A 12,897-nucleotide genomic window follows, 5' to 3' on the forward strand; every position below is an offset into this window, starting at 1 on the left:
CATGAGTATAGTAATCCAAATCCTTTCTGCCAAGCATTACAGAGGATCTCTTCTGCTCCTGGACTGCACTGAATGTACACAATTAGATCAGAGTAGCACAGGCTGTCAGGAGGCTCAGAAGAAGAGTTACTAGTGAAAGTGCTTCTCTCAGCAGAGTTCATTTTGAAAGCACTTCCTTTGCAGGCAAAAGTCTACTGGGGAACTGGCTATATTATTTAATTTTAATAAATTACTGGGATGATTTTCTTCCAAAGCCTTAAAGAAAGTAAAGCCAAAATGTGTGCTAAACTTTTCTCATTATCTGTGACTATATTAGCACAGAAGGATAAAAGCTATGCAAAAGTCATGAATGTTGAGAGAGGGGAAAAAAAGGGGAATGAGTTTGTCTTTCCCTTCTAGGCCAATGCTGTCTGTGAGATTTTAAAACTAAAAATTAAAAAAGAGAAAGGAAAAGGGCATCCGACTGGAAATTATTGTGACAGACGTTTAAGTGTTAGGGACAGATTCTTCTTTCCTCCAGACTGAGCCTCCTCTGAAATCTGAAAATTCACACTGGCGTGTCAGTATTATACAGGTTATTGCTAACTATACTTAACATGTAGTTAATTTTAAAAGATTGTAAAGCTACTGGCTATTGAAAAGATCCGTGTGTGAAATTCGGGGAAGAATGCAAACCATTTGTGTCTGAGGCAGCAACAGGAAATTTGCACTTCACTCCTGTGGTCAGTTAACTGAGTTTAAGAATCTACCAGAGCTCAGTCTCCAGTTGACTAATGCCATACAGCATGATAAATTGATACGCTGGAGTGGGAAACATACTCAGATATCTCTGAGGTCTATTGAGTGAATGCTTAGGTATTCCATTTGAAAATAATGTAAAATGCTTTAAAAATAGTAAAAGAAGTCTGTGTGTCATGCTGTAGCAAGACTTGTATATGGATAATCTGTGTTCTTTGTAAAACCTACAGGTGCTACAGACCTTAAATGTAAAGCTTAATTCAGAGGCTGCAAATAGTTACTCCAGCAGTGAGGAATGATTAGCTCTGAGCTACAGATTGTTAGTATTTTTGGGATAAAGCAAGAGGCAGTTTTTAGTATTTGGTTAACATATGAGGAAAACCTGAAAATTTTTAGGTTTCACTCTTACCCAGGAGGAATAGCATATCTGCTCTCACACGTTTTTTTCAGAGAGCTTTGTAATGGGAACTTTCTTGGCATTTAATTGGAAAGTGCAATGGTTAGGATTTCAGAAAGTGAGATTTTCTTCCAGTTGTTAAGTAAGTATTAACAAAATAACAAAGCAGCCTAATCGGTCCATGAAAGCTCACTTTTCATCTGTTAATCAAGTTTCACTTCCTTAGTATTTGGGATATTTTAATCTTTCAAGTGGTATATAGCCTTCTAGAAAAGACTATTTCTAACTCAAACAAAAAAGACCATCTTTTACTTCCCAGCTTCTTTCTGTCTTAGCAGCCTCCTCATAAGAGATTCATAAGAAGGATGTATGAAAGAGCAAATAGGTCACATTTAACATTTGAGAATTGTTTATATGTATGTTTCAAGGAAATGAGTTTAAAAATTACTGAGCCAGAAGGTTGGGCAGAAAAAATTTCATGTAGAAAAATATGATGAGAATGAAAGGAAAAGTTGAACTGGAGATACGAAGTTTTACTATGAGGACATCCATGCAAATCCGTGAAATCTGAATAATCTTTTTATTCCAAATACAAACTTAGTAGGGAGTTGCAGTGATAACCAGTTTACACTGCTTTATAACATTAAAAGCATTTAAATAGTTTTGGCAGGCATGGATGAAACTGTATGTGAAGAGAGTTGTGAAGTATTATCCAGCTTACAAATTAAAGTAAGTTGTTCTAATAGACTTTCAGGGGAGTCAGTTATCATGATGTGTAAGATGAAGGTTTTGATTGATATATTACCAAAACATTGTGCATTATCCAGGATGTAAAAAAGCTAGTAAATCAAACTGGTATTAATATAGCAAATTAAATCTGGACCCAGGCTTTGCTTCATGTGTAAAAAGTGCCAGTGATTTTTAGATGTTTGCAATCCAAGTGCATATATGTTTCCATTATAAATTTGTTTGTTCCCTACTAATGCCTCCATTAAATTCCATAATGTAGCATAACTGAATGAATTAATCTAACTGACATTTAATGTTTTAAACTTCACAACGAGGAACTCTATAGAAATGCGAAAAAGTATAAATTTCTTCCTGATACATTATAAGATAAACTGTAAGTTATCATTACTAGACTGTGTCTCCTTAGTAGAACATCAGTAAACTGTAGAAAACTATTAGTAATTGACATAAAATGGAGCAACACAATCATCTGTAATTCAGGATATTAAGGGTTTAATCCACCCACAAAGGAGAAAAATGAGTTGTTTTGTAGAAATAAGATAAAACATTCTACTGTGAGGTTCTGCTTATGAATAACTAAGTAAACATTGAATAATCATCCCAGGAATGTGTAGTGTGAGATGGAAAAAAAAAACAACTAATAAAATGAAAAATGATTGACAAATAATTATTTCTAATAATGGGGGAAAGATTAGCAAAGCACTTATTCTGTACCTGGAACTATTTGGCAAATAGTTTTTTTTTCTTTCCTTACAAAAGGCATCTGAGAAATTGAAATATAAAAATATAAAATATAAATATATTTTAGTTTCTACATATAGAGAGAGTAATGTAAACCAGCTTTCATTAAGCATGCCCATGTAATTGAGAGCAGAATTTACTCAAGAAGCAGCCCTTGCTAGAAAATGTTCAGTTATTCCATAAATAAGTGCAGATTCTTCAAGTTGCTAGCATGATGATATTAGTAGGTGGAATCAGCTGCCTGCTTCCCCTAATATTCTTTTAGATGCATATGAAGATGTAAAAGGTTTTGGAGCTCTGATTATGATGTGCTTGAAGAAAAATCTCCAATGTATTGTTCGCTCTGAGATCACAGAATCGTGGAATCGTTAGGGTTGGAAGGGACCTCTGGAGATTATCCAGCTCAAATCCCCCTGCCAAGGTAGGGTCACCCTAGAGCAGGCTGGCCAGGAGCAAATCCAGGTGGGTTTTCAATGTCTCCAGAGAATGAGAATCCACAACATCTCTGGGCAGCCTGTTCCAGTGCTCTGCCACTCTCGATGTAGAGAAACCCTTCCTCACAGTGAGGTGAAACTTTATTGTGTTTTTGGAAAATGGATTGGGATTTTCAGTAGTAGGTAGGCCTGATAGCTCGAAGTGATCACTGTAGTTAGTAGGTAGGAGCTAGGAGACCTAAATATGGGATCTGTGTCTGTTTTCCTCTCCTGCTTTCTTGGAAATTATAATCAGTTCTCTAGTGAAATGCCTCAGGAGTGACTTTGATTAAGGAAAATGGAACTGTAACATCCTTTAGGCTTCAAATCTAGCTAAGGGAAACTGGTGTTTTGGTCACAGCCAGCAACAGAGAAGGGATTTGGGAAGTTATGTAGGAACTAATGTAAGATTCCATAAATTCCTCTAAAGTAAGAGTTTCCAAAGCATTACACAACTAAATCTTAAGCAAGGACTGACAGCCCTAAAATGTCTGAAGGCTCAACTTAGATGCATTCTTGATACATCTTAAATGAAAGAGCCAATGCCTTTAGTCTATAGCCAACAATGTACCCCAACATAGCATGATCCAGATTTCAGAGATGGAGATTGCTGTGTTTGTTTCCATTACTGAAAAAAAGTTCTGTCAGATATTTTCTTGGTTCTTTTTTGTGTATAATTTATACAATTAATTTATACAACTAAATACCTAATGTTGATTTCTCCTATTTTTTTTTTTTCAGAGAAAGAATTTGACCCTGTTCTTCAGCATTGGTTTATTGACCTCCTGGGGAACTGCACTGCTGGGTGTTCGCTTATACTGGATGGGCAACAAGCCCCCTAGTTTTTCTAATTCTGACAATCCAGCAGCTGATTCAGACAGTTTTCTCACACGTACTCTAACCTTCTTTTACTTGCCAACCAAGAACCTCTGGCTGCTGCTGTGCCCAGACACCCTCAGCTTTGACTGGTCTATGGATGCTGTGCCTCTTCTAAAAGCCGTCAGTGACTGGAGGAATCTACACACTGTGGCCTTCTATGCAGGACTCCTCCTGCTTGCCTACTTTAGCTTGAAGGGCTCCAGCAATGAGAGAGAATGCAATGGGAAAACTGTAATGAATGGCAAGCAAAATGCTAATGGGCATAGCTGCCACCCAGAGATGGAGTACAAGACACTGGAGGCGAAGTCAAGCTTTGCATCAAAAGAAGAGAATGGCCTAAAAAAGCATGAAATTCAGAAACTGCAGCTTCCTTCAACCGAGAACATTGTCATTCTGTCTCTCTCTTTGTTAATAGTGCCCTTCGTTCCTGCCACAAACCTGTTTTTCTATGTTGGCTTTGTAATAGCAGAGCGTGTGCTGTATGTTCCTAGTATGGGCTTCTGCCTGCTGGTTACAGTAGGTGTCAGGGCCCTTTATGTCAAAGCCCAAAAGCGCTTTCTGAAGAACTTGGTTTTTTGTTCCACTGCTGCATTAATTGTTTTCTATGGACTCAAGACTGTTGTCAGGAATGGGGACTGGCAGAATGAGGAGATGCTGTATAGGTCAGGGATAAAAGTAAACCCTGCTAAAGGTAATTTTTGCTCTTTATGGTGAATGCTTTGCTTATTCGTGTCTGTCTTTGCCTTTGAATTGTCTGATTTTACTAGCTACATCTAAAGAGGACACTTTAAGAAATGTCATTTCAAGTTGCAGTGGTATGTGCATTACTAAAAAATGGGGAAAAGAAAGAATGTGTTTTGATTAGGTGTTGCAGGTTTGGCATTAACATGAAGAAAAGGTAAGGGGATACTTTCTTTTTCAGTGGTATTAGTTCTGTATTTTGAAATTATAGATGCATTATTAGTGTTATAGAGCCCACCCTGGTGTTTTTCCATTTGGAATCTGGTATATAGCATGCTAGTGAAGATTTTTTTGTGAGTTTACAAAATGTTCTGTTTTCTATAATTAGAAAATACAAGAAATAGTAAAGGACAGCATCAGGGAAGTGCTGTTCCTTTTTTTCATCTGATGCAAGTAACGTCAGTACTACATAATAAAAATGAGGAAATTAGGTCATATAATTCAGCCCTAGGAAATGACTGTAGTTCCCCCTGCCTACGAGTACTGTAAAGAGTTATTGTCGAGTACTTATGCCTTCCTGTTCATGTGTAAATATCAGCTATTTGTAACAGTGCCCAGCCATGTCTCAAAGGTTATATCTATGCTGTAATGAGATGTGACCACAGCTAGTGTAAACATATCCAAAGAGGCAGTAAACCTGCCAATTTAGGTATCAGTAAGAATGTTTAGCTGTGGCTATGTGGTTTCAAGCATGTATGGCAGATCCAGCTTGGATCCTGAACTCCATGCTGCCTGGCTGTACTGCTCTTGGCACATGTGCAAGTTTATATGAGAATGGTCAAAATATCACCTGTGAGTGCAATGTAGACATTGACTAAGCCTTCCTTATTCACAGTTCATCAGAACTGAGAAGGGATCAGTTGATTGCTTTGCCTGTCTGTGAAAGAAAAATTTGACAGCACTTAAATACTAGAGTTTTCTCAGTCCTCTGCTCAGAAATCCATTATATGATGCAAAGTCATCTGCTGATAGAGTTGTGCTTTTTGGTTAGACAGTTATATCATGCCATCGCCTAAAAAACTGTGGTAAGAAGAGGCAAAGGCAGGTAGTTACTGTGAGCTGATAGGGAGTGAAAAAGTAGATTTGGCAGAAAAAATGCTTAGCAAAGCAGCATTTTAGTAGTTTGTCAGTCTGATTTTATAAGTCTTTATATACTTTCTCAACCTAGGAAAATTACTAAACTTACTGCTGTAGTGAGTTTTTTAAATTGTGAAACCAGCACATCCCATTTGGTTTACATTTTTTTTTCAAAACTAGTGCAGGAGAGCAAGAAATGAAGTAACTGAACAGTAAGCCAGCACACTAGAGTGATTATATGAAGCTCTGAGACTTACAAGCTTAGTCACAATATAAAACTTGTATTAAAACACTGGAATTCCTTGGAAAGAAAAGTGTATAAGCACTTGTTAGTTAATGCATGTTCCATTTTTTGTACTTGGTGGAGATCCCCAGTCATTAATAGTTGTCTGCTTGCAATGAGCCAAATTTTGTGATCAAAAAAAAAAAAAAGTGCTAGTTTTTGCCCAATAGTAGGATTGGCTGCAGCATTGTCTGGAAATTAGACTACTGGGTATTATACTCCCAGGAGACAAGATGAGCTGTTTTCATCATACACATCTCAGACTCATGTGTATATGATTGTCTGGATTCTTGCTGTATAAGCTGACATTAAGTGTCTTGTAAGATGTGTAAAAGCAAAGACAGTATGTCAATGTGACGATATAGACATGACTGAGCTGACTTAAATAAATCTGCTTAAAATATCCTGTTAAACTTCTGCTGAATATTTACTAGCCCACACACATTGAAACAAGGCTGGGTATAAGAAACCCCTAGCTAATGTGACTTGTCACCCAACTCTATTCATTATTGTGAATATTTCTAAGATTATCCCTGGCTTTGACTATGCTAATTTTATTTTATATTTCTTATATAGTCAGGCAGCCCTGACTGGACTAGACTGGATGCCAATCCTGCCAAAGCATTAGGAGATCAACTATTCAAACTACTCTTCAGTAATTAAATGAGGTTGACATAGGAAAAACAATTTATTTTTGTTTGCCTCTTTTTTTCCTAGTTTTATGAATGCCAGTGATAAATAGGCTATTCAGAGAGTGGGACAATGGGCTACTCAGTGAAATGTAGAGTGGACTAAGTGTTTTCCTTATTTTTAGGCTACTAAGGAGAGGCTGTCACTCCTCATTTCTCTTCTTTCCTCAACTCATAGCAAGTTTCTCCTCAAGAGTATTTTCTTACTTCGAAAATTGTGGAGTGGCAGGATCATTTTCCCTGATAGTTCTGCTTTTTCTCTCATCTCCTGCAAAGAGCTGCTTCTGAACAAGAGCTGCTTTTGTTGTAGTCTAAAAAGCAACGAGGTATCCCTTGAAAAACTCACAGTGTGGAGACCGATAAAGAAATAGAAATCTGTGAAGGCGAGCTTTACTAAAGCAAAAAGATGAGTGTTTTGTTCAGGATCCATCTGTATTCTGGGCTGGCAGGATGAATGCCACTGATGGCTAAATGCTGTGCACCACTGAGCTGATGTGCTGTAGTCATCAGGGCATTTTCAAGGCAAACTTTTAGCATGGGTGCATTTGTGTACTCGTGTGGCTGAACTGCTTTGGAAATGGAGTTGTCTCATTCGGTGATGGTTTATTATCAGGTCCTCTGTGTTGTGATGTGTAAGATTAAAATCTCGTCTGCTGCTGTGAGACTTTCAGGCAAACATATTCAGCAGCTTCTCCATCTTCAATCCTCAGTGAAGAAATGGGTTATAATCACCTCACTGGTTCTTTCTTCTGGTCCCTTCAGGGGTGCCTTGCAGGCAGTGCAGACAGAGTAGTGTAATGCTGCAGGTGAGAAAGCCTCTACTCCTGCAGGCAGCCACAGCCTTTCTGCAGTTTGCATTTCTCCAGGCTGTTTCTGTCAATCACTGACAATGTGGAAAAAATACTTAAAAGTGTGGGGCATGGATTATCTCTTAAAAAATCTGTTAGAGATTGAAGTGAAGGTGGTGAAGCTGCCTCCAAACTGCCCTGTATGTGCCAGCTTTCCTGGCTGCCTCACTGTATGGCAGGCAGCTGCCATCTCTTGGCTGAGGGAGTCTTGATGAGGACTTGGGATGCCTTAGCTGCATATTTACTGGTCTTGTTCTGCTGTTTTGATTATGAATAATACGTCAAATACCTTTTAAGTGGTCCAAGCAGTACCTTGTTACAGTCTGTCAGCACTTGAGGGAGAAATAGCAAGACTGACTAATTTAGTTTACGGATTCTGAAGTGGCTGTATGCATGTTTTGACCGTAGGGAGGGAAAGACACGAGTGCTTCTCTGTTCTGACTTCAACTTAATGAGCAGCCCAACTGATATAAAACCATTCTCATTATCTGAATGTTCTTGTAAAGCAAAGGAAGCCTCCCAAAACGTAAAAACAAACAAAAGAAGTTAAAAGTGGGTGGTAGCTGTCACGTCTTTTTTGGTTAGACTGAGGGTCATTCTGTGGTGATGATTACCTTGTGTTTAATATAAAATAGTAATGACACACGAAATAATTGTGCTTATTATGCCTCATTAACTCTAGTTTTCCCTGCGGTACCGAAAATAAGCTTCAAAAAGTATGATCTTCCTCTGGGTCATTTCATACCTTGCAGTGCTCACTTGAACATCAAAGATCATTATAATATATTTCCCATACCTGGTACAGACATTGATTAAAGAAGCAGAAAACAGAGAGGCTTAAACTGCTAGACTGCCCAGAGGTATTAGTTGCTTGATCATATTTACTGATGAAATTTTAGTCTTCTGGTACCATTGCATTTGTAAGTATGCTTTGAGGATCCTTCCAGGAAATAGTTGACCTGCTGCACAAAGTGGATCCTTAACTAAAAATTCATCTAACAGTTCAGTGAGGAAATACAGTTACTATGCCTTGTACTAAGCTAGGTAGAGAAGCCATATTTACCACAAACAAAAAAGATGCAATAAAACATTTTTTCCATTATTTTTATTTTTTTGGTATCACTACTGATGACTGGAAACCAAAGGAGATTAAATACCTTAAGGTACAGAATTCTTCAAATATTTAATTATTAAAAGCTTGCATTATGCTGACAAGATCTCCTCTAGTACCCTTAGAGCTTTCAATAGCTTCTGCTCTGACACACAGCTTGATGTTCACTCTGCATTTTTGTTATATCCCCTAAATAGAGTGGTGTGTGTCCTAGTAAATACCACATAGGGCATTTAAAAATAGTTTGAGCATTTGGGACTGCATTTCAGGGTTTTGGTACGTATATTCAGGTTTTTTATATGTAGCTTGTCAGTAAAACTCCAAAACTCATGTTTGGCCCAACAGCCCAAAATACTACTCCATACAGTAGTTTTTTCTTTTTCATTTGGCTCATTTAATGTCAATAATAATAAAATTAATGATGTGATTAATATAACATTGCACTGAATAGAAAATATGGATTTGGGGAAAAAAGGCTTGGGAGAGAAAGTGATTTTAGTGCACAGATTACCATATAAAACATCAGATTTTAAACATATAAAACCTGCTTATAAATACACTTGAAAGTTTTGCATATTATCACTGTTAAGAAATACCAGTGATAGGAGCATACCATCTGGAGTTAGGCATTCATGAGTTAGTTTTAATTTTGCTAATGAACTCTTCTTTGGTCTGTGAACAAACCACTTTAATCTCGATTTTTCTCTCTGGAATGGAACTCATATTACCTATTACCATATTAGTTTTTTTCTTTTTTTTGATGATTCATGGTAGTTTTAAAACCTCCCTGTATTTATAGCAATATAATATCCCTTCTAAGCCACTTGATAAATATATGTCAGAATATATAGTCATTATGGTGATTCTTGACGTGCTTTTCACTTAATATTTTTAGAAGTTGTCAGAGAAACATAATAACAAGTAATCATCCATTTTCCCCAATATTTTTATGGAACTTTCTGATACTTAGTCTTTTTTGACTAAATGTTGCAGTGGATATTTTCCTTGACTTCTATAATAATTTTCAGCTTTCTACTTTTTAAAGAAGAAATTACTTGAAAGTATCATCTTTCATTGGTATAAAATGTTTCCAGCCACCAGTAAGACCCTTTCTAACAGCTACTGAATAGCAGATGCAATGATTGTTTTAGGTAACAAAATCATAGGTTAGAATTGCACGTTAAAAGTATCATTTATAATATATAATATTATGGCTCTATAAGTCTGTTATATATGAACTATGCAGGGTATACCATGATAAATTCGGTTTCTCTGTTCATAACAAAAACGTCAGAATTTGAAGGATAAATGTTCTACAGGGTTCTTAAAATAAATTGGAAGTACTTTTTATGTCTGCCACTCTTAAAAGTTTGTTGTGGTTTAAGATACTGCTCCCCACCCAGACTCTCCCAAATGCTCTCTTTCTCCCTTGACAACAGGAATGAGAGAGATCTTGCAAGTGATGGGAGAATAACCTTAGGGTCTGCCCATGCCTGCCAGAGTAGCTGGGACTACAGGCACCACCTTGCCTGGCTCCTGTAAAAAAATTAACTCTGTCCTGGCCAGAACTAGGACACAGCTTGGAAAGAGTTAGCTCAAATGAACCACCTATAATTGTTTGAAAATTAAATAAAAAGCCTACTCCCTGAAAACAGTGTGGGGCTCTCTAAATGGATGGTAGTGCCACTCTGGATGATTAAACAGTGTAGAAGGAATGGTCATTTGTAAGGTGTTTGGGAAACAGCCATAATTATTTAGGGCATTTGAGCATTGCACAGGCAGCCCACTCTCAGCAAAACAATCTGGTTATGCCAAATATGGTGAAGAGCTGAAGGAAAGTGGTTTACAGTTCAATTCAAATTCTAAATTTATTCTGCAGTGACAGTATTCTCGCTCCCAGTTCTTTCGAAGTGCTGTAATTTCCTCTGAAACCCAAATCAGTGTGAGATGTGCTTCTTCTTCAGCAGGATATCAAATATGTTCTTCCTTTCTATATGTGTAGAGGTCTGGAAACAAGGATTTGGTTTTTTTCCCCTTGGAGTGTAGTACAACAGCATCTCTAATCTATGAATCTTAAAATGCAAGGGGATAGGAAAGAAACTATTATTAACTAATAGTTAGGCTTTTTTTAAAAAAACAAACATGAGACATTGAGACATGAGCCAATCAGACTGTCATTTCTTCTCCTGTCTTCCCTGAGGTGCTCTGCAAAATCATTCAACAAACTCATCTGGGCTGAAAACTACAGTATAGGAAAAATAAACCCAGGCACTGTCAAGGAGGAATCAGCTTTGGTAACATGAATTTTTGTAGAATATCAAGCAAAATGGCTTTTTTTTTTTTTTTTTTTTTTTTTTCCAGAAAATGATAGATTTTATTTTGCAGTTTGATTAAAAGAGAGACCTTTGGTCCGTTATTTGTGTGTTCTGTGTAATTAGCCTGGGTTTTTCTTCAGTGGAAAAGATTTACTTTTAATTAGAGGAAAATGAGATTATCTGAATTGGTTCTCAAGCCAAGCATGTTTGTTTAAGTGCATTAGATAATCATCCAATTGTTTCATTATTTTGTCTTTTTTTCAAAATATGACAACTTGGAAAAATTCCTCTTTATTTAAAATTTTTGCCTTGAATTGCATGTCATCATTTTCCTACCTGTAATGGATTTTGTATCGACACATATTCAGGTCTACTTACATAAATCTGTCAGAGAAACTAACCTTTAATAAGGACAGTGCAGTAATCTACATATATTTTTTTTTACACCAGTTGTGGTAGGATAAAATCCCAATGTAGATAGATGAATACAAGTATTTTAAGATTTCAAATACCTTCCCCTCTGTACCAGGGGGTTTTATTTAAGCCTAAACTGTCATTGTTGCCCATCCTCATGCTTCCAAAAAGTAAATGATGGCTGATGCAATTACAGTATGTGACAAGAGGCTTATGTATAGTTTTATTTTAAGTTGCAGAAAAAATAATGAAATAGAATGACTGAATTCTCAATGCCCTTTCCTTCCCTTTCCTTAGATGCTCTAGCACACTGAACTTTCCTTTGAGGTCTTAAAATACAGAAGGAATTTTGAATATGGACTATTAAAGATGCTAGTTAAGAGTTACAGTGTGTTTAATTAGTTTCACTGATAAGTGAAGGAGGTAATTTTATGACCTACCTACCTTCCTTTCTGCCACCTATATTTCCATACCAGTGAAGATATGTTTCAGCAGGCAAAGCTTCACAGGCTCTTGTCTTGTCTTTCTAAGTGATTTAAAGCAAAACAAACAAAATCAGACAACTTGAAATGTTATGAAAAACTGCTACCTAGATATGAACTAACTTGTGTTTTCCAAATCTGACATATATCATTTGAGCACATCTGAAGATTCTCTTCGTTTGACAAACCCAAATGCTGATTTTTTTTCTTGCTGTGGTTCCTCTGGGATGTTTCCAGGACACTGTGCTCACTGTTCCCCTTTTCTGGAAAGTAGCCAACAATGATCCATCTGCTCTTAGCTTGGAGGACCAGGGCTGACATTTCAGCACCCTGCCATTGCTGCAAGAGCCTGGCTTGCAGTTTATCACTTGGAGCATAAGTGATAATTTTGAATGTATTTTAGCTAATTTTTTTAGAAGCCTACTATTAGAAGGTTACATAATCTGACAAATTTAGTACATGGTGACCTCCTTGCCTGAGTCACTGTGAGGCTTTGAAGAGTTCCTCAGGGTTCATTCTGAGATGACTGGGATGCCCAGACATGTCCTCTTGTTCCACTTTTATTTCTCTGCTCCTTTGTCCTCCTTTCATTTTCTTGCATAATTTATATCCATTGCTTCTATAAAATACAGTTCCTCATATAGTGAGAGTTTCAGATCAGCACTGTTCACAGCTCTGTTCCTGACTATTTAAAGTTTCATGGAATGAGAACTTTGTGGCAGTAATATCTTATGGTGTTCACACGCTTGCAATGCAAACTTAGCTAACCAAGCTGTGCAAAAGTGTGACTGGGCTCTGATGTGAACAGAACAGTGAGTAGAATAGATGTTAAAGGTACTGTGGTCATCCTTTTCTCATTGTTTTCCCCAACTCGGATCAGTTTAGTTGTCTGATTGCTACCATACTCTTCACAAAAATCATTTTAGCATGAGTGAGGCTGTGGCAGAGCTTGATTGGCT

General features: G+C 37.1%; 1 protein-coding gene across 1 annotated transcript in view; it reads left to right on the forward strand.

The window, feature by feature from the left end:
* The window catches only part of TMTC2 (transmembrane O-mannosyltransferase targeting cadherins 2), a 233,093-nt gene that overhangs the window by 133,295 nt on the left and 86,901 nt on the right, over positions 1-12,897 (forward strand). Inside the window, exon 3 of the mRNA XM_014888760.2 lies at positions 3,841-4,669. Coding sequence (XP_014744246.1) covers positions 3,841-4,669 — 829 coding nt within the window. The remainder of the gene's footprint in view (positions 1-3,840; positions 4,670-12,897) is intronic.

Source organism: Sturnus vulgaris, chromosome 5 (assembly GCF_052056855.1).
Source record: "Sturnus vulgaris isolate bStuVul1 chromosome 5, bStuVul1.hap1, whole genome shotgun sequence".
Lineage (NCBI taxonomy): Eukaryota > Metazoa > Chordata > Aves > Passeriformes > Sturnidae > Sturnus > Sturnus vulgaris.